General features: G+C 38.1%; 1 protein-coding gene across 9 annotated transcripts in view; it reads right to left on the bottom strand.

Annotated features, from left to right (window-relative positions):
- LOC130450059 (uncharacterized) overlaps positions 1-19675 on the bottom strand; it is a 98338-nt gene that overhangs the window by 42314 nt on the left and 36349 nt on the right. For all 9 annotated transcript variants that reach the window (XM_056788222.1, XM_056788224.1, XM_056788218.1 and 6 more), the window contains 2 exons: positions 7398-7780; positions 588-765 (listed from right to left, as the gene is read on the bottom strand). In XM_056788222.1, coding sequence (XP_056644200.1) covers positions 588-765; positions 7398-7780 — 561 coding nt within the window. The remainder of the gene's footprint in view (positions 1-587; positions 766-7397; positions 7781-19675) is intronic.

Here is a 19675-nt window from a genome sequence, read left to right as displayed (position 1 = left end):
TTTTAAAACAAAAATGATAAGAAGACTTTAAATACCATTAATAAAAAGAAATGATAAAAACACTCCAAGTAACAGTTTTTGGAAAAAGGTAAAACACTACAAAACAGTTTTCAAAAAAGAAAATGATAAAAAGACTACAAATAACAATTAAAAAAAATGAAAAAATAGAATCAATCCGAGTAACAGTTTTTGAAAAAAAGGATAATAGATATACTACAAATAACAGTTTTCAAAAAACGAAAAACAAATCACAACAATTTTCAAAAGAGGAAACAATAAAAACTCTACAAATGACAGTTTTTAAAAAAGAAAACGATAAACAGACAACAAATAACAGTTTTCAACAGAGGAACAAATAGAAACATGACAAATAGCAGTTTGAAAAAAAATGAAAAATTCTACAAATAACAGTTTTTAAAAAAGTAAAAACACTACAAATTACTGTTTTGCTGGAATAAATGCATGAACTACTAGAAACAACAGTCACTATTAATAAATATTTAGCTATGACTCTGGGTCCCACATTTTTAATGTCTTCCCTTGTAACCAAGTTACCCCTATCCAATTATTGTAGAGTTAATTCTTACCTGTGATGGTGGAGGTTCTACTTTGTACATTCTATTCCTGTTATTATTGTCAGTAGGTAGTACTGTTCGAGTAAGAGCTATCGGTTTCTTAACGAAGTTATTGTTCTTATTTTGATTTGTTACTTCACCAGTACTATTTACATCTCCTACTTTGTTCAATCTCGACGATTGGGTATGCCTGAAAAATAATTTTGTGATGATAAATAAATTGGCTTTTTCAATACGGAGTACAGTAACAACTAGATCTACATCATTTGATAAAAGAATGATAAATGAAGAATGGATCCAAGAAGAACTAGATAACTAACTAAATATCTTTAAACAGTTAACATTAATTATAATGATACAGATGGTAGATAGTGAACTTGGAGATTTATAGACTAAATTCTTGCATAGAAAATAATAGAAAACAGTATAATTAATCAAAATATTTATACAGAAGGTGAATTTATAATAATAATAATAATGTTCCATTATGTACGCTAATAAAATATTATCGATGGTCTTTTACTTACAAAATGAGTCTTTATTCATCAATATTAAAAATAATACGAAATATAAAAATAAGAAGTGGGGTGTTTTACGATGATATTTGGTTTTCAGTTGAAAAATGCACATTTGAATGTGTGTACATAAATGAAAAATGAAAATTTGAAATATCCAAGGATTAAAAGAAGGCTAACAACTTTTAAAATAAGTTTAAATTTAACCTAAAATTCCAAAGTGCAATCTTTCCGGTAATTAATTTAACACTTTTGATATTTCGCAAAAGAATTTCATACAAAAATTGATTTAGTTTTTTAATTAATATGTTTTAACATTTTGCCCGGAAAGAATGAAATACTTTGGGCTCATAATATAGCTTAAATATTATTATTAATTTTTTTTGATGAACATAGATTAAATCTCATCCATATGTTCACATTTAATTATTATTTCAGTTTAGAATGTTTTGCTAAACAGTTATTTCAATATAAGTTTTGGTTTATGGTATTTAAATGAAATTATTTATTATAGAAATTAAAAGTTACATGTTCCGGTAATTTCGATGATAATTAAATTTCATTTCAATATTAAATTTACTGTTATTTTAATTAATAATTTAGAAAAAAATTCGTTGTCTTAACCTCGGTTTGTGCAGCCAAAATTAAAACTAATATTAAACGAAACGTACATGGTGGTAATTTTTTGGTTGATGCAGTAAATTATAAATTACCGCTAAACCAATAGAAATTCCCTGTTTGGGCCTTTTTGTCCTACAAATATGGAAAGCTCCTGACACTTTCTATCAGTGATCCATCGTCTAAAGGACATTGCTGACTTTCAGACAATGCTTTTTTTATTTTGTCATATCAAAGCAATAACGCGAAGAATATTTCCATAACCAAAAAACAATACAAACTGACCTGAAGTATTATGTGCTCATAACCTCACAAAATTAAGGAATTAACATATGTAATACTCCTATATGGACATTTGGTATGGAAAAAAACGTCCCTACGTTACGGTGCCGACGATATACATTTTCTCTCTCGTTCGAGACACTTTATTTATACTGCGCATGCTTGAGAATGCGCAGAACCGAGCTGGAACCTCGGAGGATAGAGAAATCGTTACCATTCTGTCTTTCACTTATAGAAACTGTCCATATAGAAGTATTACATATATGGGAATTAAACTAAGAAGTTGAAAGTTGGCGAACTCTTAGTTTAATTATAATTTAAATGAACTACAAGTACCATTTCAGTGTCATTCAACTAGTAATTTAGTTTATTAGTTTAATACTTGTTGATATTGCAACATATCTCGTTTAATTTTTTTATCGAAAGTGAGGTTAGGGTATTTACAATTTTATTTTATTGTTTTTAAATTGCTGATTTCCTTCGCGTTTTTTTTTCTTCAGAAATTCATCGTAAATGTACCGTATACTATATGAAGACGTAGATTAAATAGAACCGGCCAAATTGCGATATTTTCAAACAAGAAATCGATAGTTGTTCTATAGGCAGAAACTAACAATATTTACCAGTCTTTTAGTGTCAATTAATTCACCTCTTACTTTTACCGATTAAAATATTGTAATTTAAAATTTTATTAATTACAATATTGGAATATTTTCTTTATTTAACACCAAGGCACTTTATTTATCCAATCGAAGATACGTAGACTAAGAGAAAGGGCACTTTTTCAAACATCACATGAATTTTTTTCAAGGAATTTCTACTTAATTGCAATCACTAACACATTTATTTTTACTTTTGTAATTTCCCACAATTTCTTCAAAAAAAGATCCACTTCCTTCTCAATTCGAAAAAAAAAACTACATTATGTTATAACTGTATCTATTACTATATTTACACCTTGGAAAATAATTTTAACTGAAAGGCAACGACACAAAAATAAACGACATGCATCTGGACAGACAAAAATATTTTTAAAACCAAGTAGTTAAGTAGTTTGGAGAGTTCATTGAGTGGTTACGAGTTTACATTCTTAAACAGCTGAGTAGGGGCGTTCTATTTTTTACAATTAGTAATTAGAGATATAATTAGATCATTTTTTTTAAAAAACATCAAATTTCAGTAAAATGAACGCCTCCCCAATTATTGCGAACTTATTATTAATATGGTTTAGTTATAGATTATTTGGAAGCGATAATTTCACATTAAATATTTGTATTGATTTGTGCAAAATCTTCATTATAAATAAGCAAATCCAAATATGCAAAGCGCATATTTTACAAATTTTGAAAGATGTTTTGGCAGGCATTTCAAAATTAAAACAATAAGTCTGCTATTCCCAGTCTGAAATTTAAAATAAGTCGTTCTGCGAAAGTATGGATTAAGTCGTACAAAGAACTACGGGTCGTGTTATTTTTTCAAAAATTACAAAAACAAAATATTTTGGCAGAATGTCATCAATACATTGCTTCTAAGAAATTGAAAAAAAAAGCAAATTTACTGACAGTGGCCTGATGTGTACAAGAGACTCTGTCAAAATTTTTTCTTCCTACACCTGTTTCTGGAGATAATTTTTTGACCATTGTACCAAATGCAGCTGCGTACATCAAAAAGTTTGGGCAAAATGTGAAAGTCTTTACAACAACATGTATAGTTATTCCAATATCAATTGCAGAAAAGAGTTATGCAAGGAACAATCAATATTTTATAAATACCAAATTAAGAAATGAAAAATGTTTACTCCCAGTATAAAAGTCGGTAAATATCTAACAAACCGTCAGTCCACGTGGACTCATCATCTCCACTGTTTACCAATCGAATCGTAAACATAAATGCATTTTTATTGGCCGAAGTTGTTGGAAAGCGTACACAGTTTCTCTGAAATATTTCTGCTAGAAGTCTGCGATAAGCAGTGGCGTGGCTCTGTGAGATTAATTTAATCCATAAATAATTTAATTTCAGACAGAACAAAATCTTCCTTAAAGCGTGCATAATAGTAAAAAAAGTCCACAAACTCGTGCTTAGAACTAAGAAGACATGGCTTTGGTATTATTTGAAAAAAAGATTTGCTCCTACCAAACATTCCGGCAAATTCAATTATGATTAGGCTGGCCGTACGTGCCGTTATTTTAGACTTTTGGGGTTCCGTCCGTTTACGAAAAATCCCGTTTTTTTGCTAGTAATACGAAAAGTTTTATAAAATAAGTAAAAACTGTTCCTTGGTAATTTCTTATTGCACATTCGGTAAAGATTTAGATTCACTTCTAGAATATTAATAATAAAATCAATCCTCAGGTAGCTTTAGGAAAAATGTATGTATGAGTAGCGTTGGCGTCAGGATACGTGTAATTTTTGGGCAGTGGGATGGCGCCAAAGTCATTTCCCTCTAGTTGAACGTGTATTTTACCTGGTGAATAACATTTGGTCATCTAAAAAATCTCATCAAGAGATCGAAACGGAAGTTCCATGTTGATGGTCCGAGTGAATTTCGATCATTATTGTGATGAATTTTACGAAATGCTCATAAAAAACAAAAGTGTATTGAGAAAAATAAGCAGTTCCCAGAAGTACTTTTGGAATAAAGAAAAAGAAACCACACAACAATCAGGACATTCAAGTGAAAATGTTGATCGAACTGTCGCTGGTATACATGTTGATATAACAGACTATTCAATTAAAGGGAATTTGTTTTACGAGGATGTGTTGATATCTAGTTAGCCTAGACCAGTTCCATGCATAAACAAAATATTGCGTTACCGTAGCAACGAACAATAACTTATTGGAAGTGTAAGTGTAAAGTTTGACGTCAAAAAAGTAAACCAGAGTTACTCAATGAATTAAAAGAAAAAATATGTCCACAGAAATTGTGAAAATCCTGTATTTAAAAGGGTTAAGAGGTAAGCAGATTTACGAAGATATGCTTAATACCCTTGGTGATTAAGGTCCTGCGTATGCAACCGTGAAAAATTGGACTGCAAGCCTCAAAAGGGGTAAATTTTCCGTGTCAGTCCCCGAAAAAATTGATGCAGTTCATGACATGATTTTATCAGACCGTCGAATTGGACTAAATATCTAAAGCACTGAATATTTCATACGAACGCGTTCATCATATAGTTCGCGGCCATTTGGACATGAGAAAAATTGCTGGAAAATGGATCCCCAAATGTTTGAATGTTGACCAAAAGCGTGCAAGGGTAGAATCATCGTGTTCGATTTGAAAAAGATGTAGACTTCTTAAACCGAATTGTTACTATGGATGAGACTTGGGTACATTTCTACGATCCAGAAACAAAGCAACAATCGATGGAATGGCGACACTCTGGTTCTCCAAGACTTAAGAAGATTCGTGTCCAAAAATCTGCTGGAAAAGTTCTTGCTTCAGTTTTTTGGGATTGCCATAGAATAATCATGATTGATTTTTTGAATAAGGGTAGAACAATAACTGGAGATTACTATTCGACATTACTGACCACTCTACGGGAATAATTAAACAGAAAAGACGCGGAAAGCTATCCAAAGGTGTTTTGTTTTTGCAGGACAACAGACGTTGCAGGATCGCTGTAATAAATGTATCCAATTAAGAGTAGAATATGTTTAGTAATAAAATATTTTGACATTGAAATTTTGTTTGGTTCTATAGTAGGCTAAGAATTTTTCAATATATCCTCGTATTTTAGGAAAAAATTTCTGTAAGGGAATGTTTTGAAGTTTTGTAAATACCCAGTATTAAATATCCTAAGACTATTTTACACTTTTTGATGTTTTAAGGGCTTTGAAATTTAAATGCAAAATAGATGCTAGAATTTCCGGCACATTTCAGCTCTATCCTGTACCCTACACATCTACAGTAAAAATAATCTGACCATCCCGTTTTTGCACAAAGTTTCTATAGCCAGCGTAATTATGATTATAGGTCAACACATCTTATCATTCCCGAATCGTAAACAAAATTCCCAATACTACTTTAAAAAAGATGAAATATCAACATTTGTGAAAATTGAGGTCCAAATGTTCCTACAAAGATTGAACAACGAGTATGTTATTGGTAGCATTTTTATGATTCATGGAGATACGAAGTGTACATACTGCATCATCTACTTTGGTAGAAATCGGGCGGTGGGTAGCTTACTACCATTGGGAAGCCATGCTTATGAAGTTTTAGTCATAACGAGTCGTTTCGACGAGAAGCGTTGCTTATTTTACAAGAACTGTCGGTCATACATTGTTACTAGACGATTATACTGTTTTGAATATAGACTACAACGAATTAGTGAAGCTCCTAACGCTATTTTAATTAAAATATGGGTAGTGTTTTAAAGAGAATGGTTCAAAGTTCAAACCACAAGCTAAAGGTCGTCCTAAAGTATCTAGAATCGAAGACAATATTGTAAATCTGTACGAGAAGATCCATAATTGTCTACACGCAAGAGATCGTCTGTTTTACAATTATCAAAACAAAGTTTCAACGAATTTCCAACTTCCTTATTAAACTGCATCCATACAAGCAGCAAATAACACAAGAATTGAAAGACCACGACTTCAGATAAAGGCTTGCATTTGCTAATAAAATGCTTGATCGATTTTCCAATTTTGAAAATATCCTTTTCTCTGAACAGGCCCAATTTCATATCGTCGTTACTGGAATAGTGAAAATCCCAAACTCATGCACCAGAAACTACTACATAGCCCTAAAGTTAATACCTAACGCTATGTTGTGATCTTGGAAGATTTTTTGGCTCCATAACTTGAAACTTTCAAGAAAAGCGAATTCCAGGACATGGTTTTAACATGACGGAGCTATCAGTCACATGTCAAATGACTTCATGGTGATTTAGAAACTGATGTTTCCAGCCAGACTGATTTCGAAAAGAGGTGATATTCCTTGACACCCACGTAGTCCAAATTTGACTCCTATTGACTTTGTTTGTAAGGATACCTCAAAAATAAAGTCTACAGTAATAATCTGAGATACTTCGATCAACTCCAGGAGTATATCAGTGGTGAAATTGCACCAATTACATCATCATTACTAAAGAAAGTTTCAATAATTTCCTTTCGCGGTTAGAGAAGTTCTGTCGTACAGAAGGTCATCATTTAGGTGGTGTTATTTTAAAACAATAAACTTCAGTTATTACTTAACAATTTCCTTATTTCATTTGAACTATATCTTTTGTATTTATTTTTTAAATATGCAAGATGTATTGCGTCACACTACGTTATCCAAATTACCTCAATATTATTATGGGTTAATACTATAGAAAAATTGTTTTGAGCACGTAATAAAGAAAGAAAATTACAATTATATTCTACCGCCCGTAAAGCTAAAGATTAAACTTGAAGTTTAACACACCTGAATCCAAATCTAGATATTTTGGTAGCATTAGCTTCTTTTTTTGGAGGCGCAAGTCTCGGCGTAGATCGTCCAGTCGGAGCAGCGTTTTCAGTTAAAGCGTCAGTATCTCTGGAGTCGTTGCCGTTTTTATCAAAAGAATCCGAAATAGCATTAGTCGTTTCAACAGCGTTATTTGCCAATCGACGCGCAGCTGTAGCATTAGCAGCAATCGACGGAGCTGTTTGGCGACGTCTAAAACCAAATGACATCGCAACACCTTTAGTAGTTGGCGCTGTCGCGACGACGTTTGTTGTTTGTACCAAACGTTGCTGATGGTGCTGTTTGTTACTATCGGTTTCGATTAAGGGGGAGCGGGGTTTGTTGTTTTCATCATCTGGACTCTGAAACAATTGAAAAATTATTAGTTTGATTATCAATGTGAAATGTCGAATCAAATCTTATCGAGCATAGTATTTACACTACCATTACAATAAAAATCACAATTACAATGTCGGAAACGTGTTTTATTACTAAACTAAAGTTCACCATACGAGATTTCCCTCTCCGATCCTTACTTTGCTTCACTGGTCTCTTCAAGTAGCTTTTTCGTAGGATCACATCTTTATTTTCTGTAGTGGACCTCCCTTGGCCACCTCTTTATTTTTGTGTCTTCCTTATTCCCTGGCAGGAGGGTTAAAAAGCAAAGAAATATGATATATAATTTACAGAGTCAATGGGTATCATATCACCATAAGGTCCTGTTGGAAAAATTAGCTACAAACTCACAGGGTTGCGGAAATTGCAGCATGACGCCGCGTTGGGCTAGATTTTTTCAACGTCAACGTCAATGGTGGTGTTATTAGATTGAAGACTGTCACATAAAAACGTATTTTAACATGACTTTAATTTTAAAAACATTGAGACACATAAGATAAAAATTGCACCATGACTGAAAGGTGATTAGCTCGCTAGATATGGTCCAAGTGCCGTGACATCCAAGAGAATCTAATATCCTTCGCAAAAAGACATGGGGAATGTCGTTGATAAACGAAAAAACAAAATAGGTCTTAGTATTGAACTTGTAGGCACTCAATATTCTGTTGGCTTTCAAGAAGACATCGTTATATGAAACCGTGACTTCTGTTGGTAAGGTATGACTTGAACCTTGCGAGAGGTATTCTCTTGAAACCGTAGTACTGCAATTTGTTGATCAAAATGAGGGGTTTTCCAATAAGAGATGTTATTTTGATATTCAAAGAAAAATGCCATTTTTTGAAATAAATGATCGGATGTTTATTTCATTATAAAGAGGAAGGTATGCCGTTAATAATGGAACACAACATCAGCCAAATGGCCGTCACAACTGCGCTTACAGGACCACAGATAAGGTCTACGCCAACAGTCCAGCATCGATAGGTCTTGAATCGATGCTGGACTGTTGGCGTAGACCTTATCTTTCACGTGGCTCCAAAGGAAAAAGCCGCAAGGTGTTAAATCACAAGATCTCGATGGCCAATTGTGATCATCTCTTCGAGAGATAACACGGTCCGGAAATTTTTCCCGTAAAAGATCGATGGTTTCGTCGCTTGTGTGGCACGTAGCGCCTTCTTGTTGAAAGTAAACGTTGTCCAAATCAATACCATCCAATTCCGGTCATAAAAAATCATTAATCATCTCTCGATAGCGCAATCCATTTACCGAAACTGTTGCTCCAGCCTCATTTTCGAAAAAGTAAGGTCCAATGACACCGCCAAACCATAAACCGCACCCAACAGTCACGCGTTGAGGATGGAGAGGATTTTCAACAATAACTCTTGGGTTTTCCGAGCCCCAGATTCGACAATTTTGTTTATTGACGTAACTACCAAGGTGGAAATGGGCCTCATAAGTTAAGATGATTTTTCGATGAAATTCCGGATCCTTTTCATGCAATTCAAGGACCAAATAAGCAAAGACACGACGTTGTTGATGATCGGCCGGCTTGAGTTCTTGTGTTAACTGAACTTTATAGGCCTTAAGATCCAAGATTTTATGCAAAATACGGGGTAATGACGTTTGTGGAATGGCTAATTCCAAAGAACGACGAGGAATCGACAAACCTGGGTTTTCTTCAACACTTTGGGCTACAGCAGCAATATTCTAAGTTGTTCTTGAGCGACGTGCACGGGTTTTATTCTTCACATCACTAACTTGTCCCAACAGCTCAAATTTTTCCACCAATTTCTGTATTGCGGTCTGAGAAGGTGCTTCACGTCGACCTAAAAATGTTTTACTTTTCCTAACCGTTTTAGTTTTATGAACCGTCTCTGCCAAACTTTCACCATTTTTATAGTGAATTTTAATAATTTCAATGCGTTGTTGAAGCGTGTATCGTTCCATTTTCATTAATGGCGTAGTTTCTACTTGTCAAATGTCAAAAAATGACAGCATCAAAAGTGACATTTACCGAAATAGCGGGCTGTCAAAATAACACCTCTTATTGGAAAACCCAATATTATAATTCACACAATCGAAACCTTGAAAAAAAATCACAGGAAGTTGTTGTAGTGAAGTGATAGTTGTGTGTGTGTGTAAGCTGGAGTAAACATTATTTTGTAGAGAGAATATAATCATTTGTTAGGTATTTAACAAATTTATAGTTATAGTTAGTAAGTTATATGTAGTCCATAGTAACTGATTTGTTCATCAAGTAAAACGTCTCTAGTCAACAACTAGGCTGGGTTCTTAGTGGTGTCTGTCACATTTCGCTGCCTCATGGGTCAGGAATTATGCCTCTCCAAACATCAACCTGGCCTGTACGTTAAAGTTAAATGTTTCTGGTCAACAGCTAGGTGGGGTTCTTGGTGGTGTCCGTCACATTTCGCTGCCTCATGGGTCAGGCATTGTGCCTCGATAAACATCAACCTGGCGGATACTTTTAAGTTAAATATTTCTGGTCAACAGCTAGGTGGGGTTCTTGGTGGTGTCCGTCACATTTCGCTGCCTCATGGGTCAGGCATTATGCCTCGATAAACATCAACCTGGCGGATACTTTTAAGTTAAATGTTTCTGGTCAACAGCTAGGCGGGGTTCTTGGTGGTGTCCGTCACATTTCGCTGCCTCATGGGTCAGGCATTGTGCCTCGATAAACATCAACCTGGCGGATACTTTTGAGTTAAATGTTTCTGGTCAACAGCTAGGCGGGGTTCTTGGTGGTGTCCGTCACATTTCGCTGCCTCATGGGTCAGGCATTGTGCCTCGATAAACATCAACCTGGCGGATACTTTTAAGTTAAATGTTTCTGGTCAACAGCTAGGCGGGGTTCTTGGTGGTGTCCGTCACATTTCGCTGCCTCATGGGTCAGGCATTGTGCCTCGATAAACATCAACCTGGCGGATACTTTTGAGTTAAATGTTTCTGGTCAACAGCTAGGCGGGGTTCTTGGTGGTGTCCGTCACATTTCGCTGCCTCATGGGTCAGGCATTGTGCCTCGATAAACATCAACCTGGCGGATACTTTTAAGTTAAATATTTCTGGTCAACAGCTAGGTGGGGTTCTTGGTGGTGTCCGTCACATTTCGCTGCCTCATGGGTCAGGCATTATGCCTCGATAAACATCAACCTGGCGGATACTTTTAAGTTAAATGTTTCTGGTCAACAGCTAGGCGGGGTTCTTGGTGGTGTCCGTCACATTTCGCTGCCTCATGGGTCAGGCATTGTGCCTCGATAAACATCAACCTGGCGGATACTTTTAAGTTAAATGTTTCTGGTCAACAGCTAGGCGGGGTTCTTGGTGGTGTCCGTCACATTTCGCTGCCTCATGGGTCAGGCATTGTGCCTCGATAAACATCAACCTGGCGGATACTTTTAAGTTAAATATTTCTGGTCAACAGCTAGGTGGGGTTCTTGGTGGTGTCCGTCACATTTCGCTGCCTCATGGGTCAGGCATTATGCCTCGATAAACATCAACCTGGCGGATACTTTTAAGTTAAATGTTTCTGGTCAACAGCTAGGCGGGGTTCTTGGTGGTGTCCGTCACATTTCGCTGCCTCATGGGTCAGGCATTGTGCCTCGATAAACATCAACCTGGCGGATACTTTTGAGTTAAATGTTTCTGGTCAACAGCTAGGCGGGGTTCTTGGTGGTGTCCGTCACATTTCGCTGCCTCATGGGTCAGGCATTGTGCCTCGATAAACATCAACCTGGCGGATACTTTTGAGTTAAATGTTTCTGGTCAACAGCTAGGCGGGGTTCTTGGTGGTGTCCGTCACATTTCGCTGCCTCATGGGTCAGGCATTATGCCTCGATAAACATCAACCTGGCGGATACTTTTAAGTTAAATGTTTCTGGTCAACAGCTAGGCGGGGTTCTTTGTGGTGTCCGTCACATTTCGCTGCCTCATGGGTCAGGCATTGTGCCTCGATAAACATCAACCTGGCGGATACTTTTGAGTTAAATGTTTCTGGTCAACAGCTAGGCGGGGTTCTTGGTGGTGTCCGTCACATTTCGCTGCCTCATGGGTCAGGCATTGTGCCTCGATAAACATCAACCTGGCGGATACTTTTGAGTTAAATGTTTCTGGTCAACAGCTAGGCGGGGTTCTTAGTGGTGTCTGTCACATTTCGCTGCCTCATGGGTCAGGCATTATGCCTCTCCAAACATCAACCTGGCCTGTACGTTAAAGTTAAATGTTTCTGGTCAACAGCTAGGTGGGGTTCTTGGTGGTGTCCGTCACATTTCGCTGCCTCATGGGTCAGGCATTGTGCCTCGATAAACATCAACCTGGCGGATACTTTTAAGTTAAATATTTCTGGTCAACAGCTAGGTGGGGTTCTTGGTGGTGTCCGTCACATTTCGCTGCCTCATGGGTCAGGCATTATGCCTCGATAAACATCAACCTGGCGGATACTTTTAAGTTAAATGTTTCTGGTCAACAGCTAGGCGGGGTTCTTGGTGGTGTCCGTCACATTTCGCTGCCTCATGGGTCAGGCATTGTGCCTCGATAAACATCAACCTGGCGGATACTTTTAAGTTAAATGTTTCTGGTCAACAGCTAGGCGGGGTTCTTGGTGGTGTCTGTCACATTTCGCTGCCTCATGGGTCAGGCATTGTGCCTCGATAAACATCAACCTGGCGGATACTTTTGAGTTAAATGTTTCTGGTCAACAGCTAGGCGGGGTTCTTTGTGGTGTCCGTCACATTTCGCTGCCTCATGGGTCAGGCATTGTGCCTCGATAAACATCAACCTGGCGGATACTTTTGAGTTAAATGTTTCTGGTCAACAGCTAGGCGGGGTTCTTGGTGGTGTCCGTCACATTTCGCTGCCTCATGGGTCAGGCATTGTGCCTCGATAAACATCAACCTGGCGGATACTTTTGAGTTAAATGTTTCTGGTCAACAGCTAGGCGGGGTTCTTAGTGGTGTCTGTCACATTTCGCTGCCTCATGGGTCAGGCATTATGCCTCTCCAAACATCAACCTGGCCTGTACGTTAAAGTTAAATGTTTCTGGTCAACAGCTAGGTGGGGTTCTTGGTGGTGTCCGTCACATTTCGCTGCCTCATGGGTCAGGCATTGTGCCTCGATAAACATCAACCTGGCGGATACTTTTAAGTTAAATATTTCTGGTCAACAGCTAGGTGGGGTTCTTGGTGGTGTCCGTCACATTTCGCTGCCTCATGGGTCAGGCATTATGCCTCGATAAACATCAACCTGGCGGATACTTTTAAGTTAAATGTTTCTGGTCAACAGCTAGGCGGGGTTCTTGGTGGTGTCCGTCACATTTCGCTGCCTCATGGGTCAGGCATTGTGCCTCGATAAACATCAACCTGGCGGATACTTTTAAGTTAAATGTTTCTGGTCAACAGCTAGGCGGGGTTCTTGGTGGTGTCCGTCACATTTCGCTGCCTCATGGGTCAGGCATTGTGCCTCGATAAACATCAACCTGGCGGATACTTTCAAGTTAAATGTTTCTGGTCAACAGCTAGGCGGGGTTCTTGGTGGTGTCCGTCACATTTCGCTGCCTCATGGGTCAGGCATTGTGCCTCGATAAACATCAACCTGGCGGATACTTTTGAGTTAAATGTTTCTGGTCAACAGCTAGGCGGGGTTCTTTGTGGTGTCCGTCACATTTCGCTGCCTCATGGGTCAGGCATTGTGCCTCGATAAACATCAACCTGGCGGATACTTTTGAGTTAAATGTTTCTGGTCAACAGCTAGGCGGGGTTCTTGGTGGTGTCCGTCACATTTCGCTGCCTCATGGGTCAGGCATTGTGCCTCGATAAACATCAACCTGGCGGATACTTTTGAGTTAAATGTTTCTGGTCAACAGCTAGGCGGGGTTCTTAGTGGTGTCTGTCACATTTCGCTGCCTCATGGGTCAGGCATTATGCCTCTCCAAACATCAACCTGGCCTGTACGTTAAAGTTAAATGTTTCTGGTCAACAGCTAGGTGGGGTTCTTGGTGGTGTCCGTCACATTTCGCTGCCTCATGGGTCAGGCATTGTGCCTCGATAAACATCAACCTGGCGGATACTTTTAAGTTAAATATTTCTGGTCAACAGCTAGGTGGGGTTCTTGGTGGTGTCCGTCACATTTCGCTGCCTCATGGGTCAGGCATTATGCCTCGATAAACATCAACCTGGCGGATACTTTTAAGTTAAATGTTTCTGGTCAACAGCTAGGCGGGGTTCTTGGTGGTGTCCGTCACATTTCGCTGCCTCATGGGTCAGGCATTGTGCCTCGATAAACATCAACCTGGCGGATACTTTTAAGTTAAATGTTTCTGGTCAACAGCTAGGCGGGGTTCTTGGTGGTGTCCGTCACATTTCGCTGCCTCATGGGTCAGGCATTGTGCCTCGATAAACATCAACCTGGCGGATACTTTCAAGTTAAATGTTTCTGGTCAACAGCTAGGCGGGGTTCTTGGTGGTGTCCGTCACATTTCGCTGCCTCATGGGTCAGGCATTGTGCCTCGATAAACATCAACCTGGCGGATACTTTTAAGTTAAATGTTTCTGGTCAACAGCTAGGCGGGGTTCTTGGTGGTGTCCGTCACATTTCGCTGCCTCATGGGTCAGGCATTGTGCCTCGATAAACATCAACCTGGCGGATACTTTTAAGTTAAATGTTTCTGGTCAACAGCTAGGCGGGGTTCTTGGTGGTGTCCGTCACATTTCGCTGCCTCATGGGTCAGGCATTGTGCCTCGATAAACATCAACCTGGCGGATACTTTTAAGTTAAATGTTTCTGGTCAACAGCTAGGCGGGGTTCTTGGTGGTGTCTGTCACATTTCGCTGCCTCAAGGGTCAGGCATTGTGCCTCGATAAACATCAACCTGGCGGATACTTTTAAGTTAAATGTTTCTGGTCAACAGCTAGGCGGGGTTCTTGGTGGTGTCCGTCACATTTCGCTGCCTCATGGGTCAGGCATTGTGCCTCGATAAACATCAACCTGGCGGATACTTTTAAGTTAAATGTTTCTGGTCAACAGCTAGGCGGGGTTCTTGGTGGTGTCCGTCACATTTCGCTGCCTCATGGGTCAGGCATTGTGCCTCGATAAACATCAACCTGGCGGATACTTTTAAGTTAAATGTTTCTGGTCAACAGCTAGGCGGGGTTCTTGGTGGTGTCTGTCACATTTCGCTGCCTCAAGGGTCAGGCATTGTGCCTCGATAAACATCAACCTGGCGGATACTTTTAAGTTAAATGTTTCTGGTCAACAGCTAGGCGGGGTTCTTGGTGGTGTCCGTCACATTTCGCTGCCTCATGGGTCAGGCATTGTGCCTCGATAAACATCAACCTGGCGGATACTTTTAAGTTAAATGTTTCTGGTCAACAGCTAGGCGGGGTTCTTGGTGGTGTCCGTCACATTTCGCTGCCTCATGGGTCAGGCATTGTGCCTCGATAAACATCAACCTGGCGGATACTTTTAAGTTAAATGTTTCTGGTCAACAGCTAGGCGGGGTTCTTGGTGGTGTCCGTCACATTTCGCTGCCTCAAGGGTCAGGCATTGTGCCTCGATAAACATCAACCTGGCGGATACTTTTAAGTTAAATGTTTCTGGTCAACAGCTAGGCGGGGTTCTTGGTGGTGTCCGTCACATTTCGCTGCCTCAAGGGTCAGGCATTGTGCCTCGATAAACATCAACCTGGCGGATACTTTTGAGTTAAATGTTTCTGGTCAACAGCTAGGCGGGGTTCTTGGTGGTGTCCGTCACATTTCGCTGCCTCATGGGTCAGGCATTGTGCCTCGATAAACATTAACCTGGCCGGTATGCAATTTTTGCTAAATTTCAGCTGTATGCCATCTTCTCGACACCATTTATAGAGTCGACAATAATTAAAAACAACTTTTTGGTACAGGTGAACCATATTTAATTACTTTTTAGTTAGCTCTACAATATAAATCATTTTTACAAATTGTGAGATTTAAGTAGAGATACCTCTAAGATTGCATCATGTACGTACGTTTGTTATTTAAAAATATGCAATATACCACTTCGCCTTATACATATTTATTAAATAAACTACAGTTACTACGAATGTATAAATCGCCTTCGATAACATTCCACTTGTTCATTTACGTACAAACCCGATGTATTTATTCTGAATTCCAAGTAATATTGTGGTATTTCCAGCGGTATCCGAAACAATAATTCGAATAGATTTATATTAAATTTAATGATATATGATTATATAACTTTCAATTTTGATCTGTGATTGCAGCAGATTATAATGAATTAACTAAAACTTTACGGCGAATAACCAACCACGTATTTATTTGAAGATGAAAGTTGTGATAAGAACGAATTTAATTAGATTTTGTTTTTATTACATTATCTCCATTTGTAAGTAAAATGGATTATAATGCTCGTACACACACTTTGTAAGTTTGTTGTGCGACCCTGTATGTTGATGCTGAATGAAAGAAGGTTTCTTCAAATAATAAATGAGCCCTAACGGGAATTAATATACAGAGGGCGCCCTTGGGGGAATAAAAAATCGAATTTGTAAAAAAATGATCATCAGATAATCTCGAACGTGTCAGATTGAGGTAGGATGAATTAATTACATGCTAAAAAGTGTATTCCACTAATCTAACAATTTGGCAATGACCATGAAGGATAGGGATGGCTAGAAAGTTGTAAAACAACGTCATATCGACAAAATAAATGATGATGAGTGTTCGTCGGTGTTGCAGGTTTTCCGCCAGTTTTTGTAATCTGATGAGCCAGATCACCAGCCAAATGGCCGACAATAGTAAATATTGCAGCCGCAATGAACCCGCCTTTGTAGCCAGAAACCGTAAATGTGGTGCGTACACGTGAACGCTCCGCGAACGAGGTGCGAACCCTTTGTCGCGGGATAAAACACCAGCTCTGATCGTGCAACAAACGGAAACCCGCGAAAACCATCTGTATTCACGTTCACCCATGTTTACGGAGATTCGGGGCTCGGTAAAAGACATCAACAACAGAAATGAGTCACTACAGCATAACAACGAGACTTGTTTACTCTGCCGCAGTTCTGCAACATTCCTGTCAGTATAAAGAACGCACTAGAGTTGGTAGTCGTCTTTCGAAAAAAGTTTTTGCAATATTAAAAGCTTGAAGATCAGATTTTAGCTCCTTGCGAGACGTAGAGACTCAAATACAATGTGTGGGAAACACTTCAAAGCTTTCCCGACCATGAGTTGAAATCCAACGTAAAGAAACTGGTTATGACCAAACCAGCGAGTACCCAGTTGAATTGGCGAATCGTCAGAGGTAATCTAGGACATTGGAACCACATATTTTTGCAGCTATATGCCCCGTCAGCAGCACTTAATGAGGACAGTGGTTTGTTATTTTCATAAGATCCCTTGTACGGATGGGGTAATGTTACGAAGACGAAGACCGTGAAGTCGGTTCTGTTCTATTATATTAATAGAATTGCAAGTTTGACGGATAAGGCGAGTGCAATTCCATTATGTTTTTCATAGACAGCGTCAATTTCTTTATATTGTTTTTATAACTTAGTTACAATATGTTGAGGCTGTTTTTATAGAATCAATTTCTAAAAAGATTTTTTCATTTGTTTACCGTAAATTAGAGATTTCAAACATTCTGAATATGATTAAAGTGTATATAAACGAGTGACTAACAGCCGTAGCAGTTAATGAATAATCTGTTGTCATCTGGAACAGATCAGGATTAAACCAAACGATACATTTAAATAAATTATATAAGTGTTTAGTATTAAGTGAATAGTTAAGTTTTGAATGAATTGTGAAGGGTTTAGTTATTAAATTATAATGAAGACAGAGTATAATTTAGTGTAAGCCATGGAAGAATATCTTAATCGTACATGAGATAGCAGTTTTCAACCCTATTAAAATCACTTTCTGTTTACCGATGGTATTTAAACGAATTTTGGCGAATAGATCGTTGTACTAACGGCAGGAGAGAGTTGCGATAAACGTAGAAAGTTTTTTTTTATTGGAGTTGTTATCGTATGGAATTAATTGGTCTAGACCAGATCAGTTTACTGGCGTTGTTACCTATAATTATTGAAAATGTCGCAATTGAATTTTCTATTTCAAGCTATTAACCATATATACGTAACGGTTATAAATACTATATTAACATATATACGAGGGTGGCTCCATAAATACTTAGTCAACAAAAGGAAAACGAAAATTTTGTAAAAGTGGCGATTCATTTGTCAATATAGTCTTTTTTTAGGTCTATACATTTAACTCAATGATGCTCTTCTTTAACTTGTCTAAAAAATACGTTTTCTTGAGGTCTGTAAAGTAGGTCTCCGTGTTGGCGATGGTTTTCTCATTTTAATCAAATTTCTGCCAGGAAAGTAACACTTTCAAAATTGGAAACAACAAGAAAACTAGATCTGGAAAATACGGTGAAGCAGGCAGCAGTCTTGATACCATATGGCCGTGGTAAGGGCGAATATATGAGCCAGTGGGTTTTCATGGTGGTGGTCACATTGTTCTTCGCCAATTCGGGACGTTTTTTCTTCTATTTGGCTTCGAATCGATCCAATAATTCAGTATAATACAGCCTTATGACTATTTCGCCTTTCACCAGATTATTGATGTAAATAACACCTAGTGGATTCCAGAAAACGTTGGCCATCACCTTTCCGACCAATGTCTTGGCCATCTTATTAGACTATTCCATTATGATAGGACAATCTTCGTGTCCTTTTGAACATATTCGCCGGATAAAGTTCACTTTTTCGACTGTTACTTTATCTCTGGTGTATATAAGTGGATCCAGAAAATCCTTAGGATTGCGCTCAGACAGCTCTGATTTCTCTCTTTATCTGGAATGATTAAACGCGGTACCCATTGCGGCAACAACTTTCTCATGCACAAAATTTCAGGTTCAGGTTATAACCTACTCTCATAGCTATCTCGTGCCCTTTCAATCCACTCCGCGGTAACGCTTTCCGAAAGCACACCTGGACGTGGCCAATATGAGGTAGAGTCATGATTCACAGCAATTAAAAGTTCTTCGATTTCGCTGCGCAATTTCAATGTTATTTTCTCAATTTAATAAAATCTACGAACACCCAAGTCAAACCAAAATTACGCGTCCGATTATGTTGAAATTTGTGTCAGAGCTTATCCTTGATTAGAAAAGATAATCCCTAAAAGAATGTTTACCGATAAAACTTCAATTGCCTTACTTATCAAAACCCTCAAAAGTTGTCATAATTTTTCTAAATATATCCTAAAATATTGATTTTAGGAAAAAAAGTTTCAAGCAAAAAATGAAGCTGATACAAAGCTCTATAAAAAAGGTTTTATACAATTTTTACGTAAACCTACTAGCCGCTCACCAGTTACAGGGAAGGTAGTTAAGGCCCGCTAACACACTTGGAGGAGATTAGATCAAGTTTCTCAATTTGACTTCTTTTTCGGTCATAACAGTCAAAAGAATAAGATTACGTGAAAAATATGTATAATCTTTTCTATAGAGCTTTTTATGAGCTTCTTTTTTTGTTTGAAACTTTTTTCTCACAAATTAATATTTTCGGAGATATTTAGTAAAATTATAACAACTTTTGAGGGGTTTGGGAAGGTGTAATTGAAGTTTTATCGGTTAAAATCTTTTTGGGGATCATCTTCTCTAATCAAGGATAAGCTCTGGCGAACATTTCAAAATAATCGGACGCGTAATTTTGGTTTGGCTTCGGTGTTCGTAGATTTTATTAAATTGAGAAAATAACATGGAAATTGCGCAGCGAAATCAAAGAACTTTTAATTGCCGGGAATCATGATTCTTCTCCAACTTTGAAGGGACCTAGGGGGTAAACG

The sequence above is a fragment of the Diorhabda sublineata genome, chromosome 11, assembly GCF_026230105.1.
Source record: "Diorhabda sublineata isolate icDioSubl1.1 chromosome 11, icDioSubl1.1, whole genome shotgun sequence".
Taxonomy (NCBI): domain Eukaryota; kingdom Metazoa; phylum Arthropoda; class Insecta; order Coleoptera; family Chrysomelidae; genus Diorhabda; species Diorhabda sublineata.
This window is presented reverse-complemented; position numbering and strand designations above follow the sequence as displayed.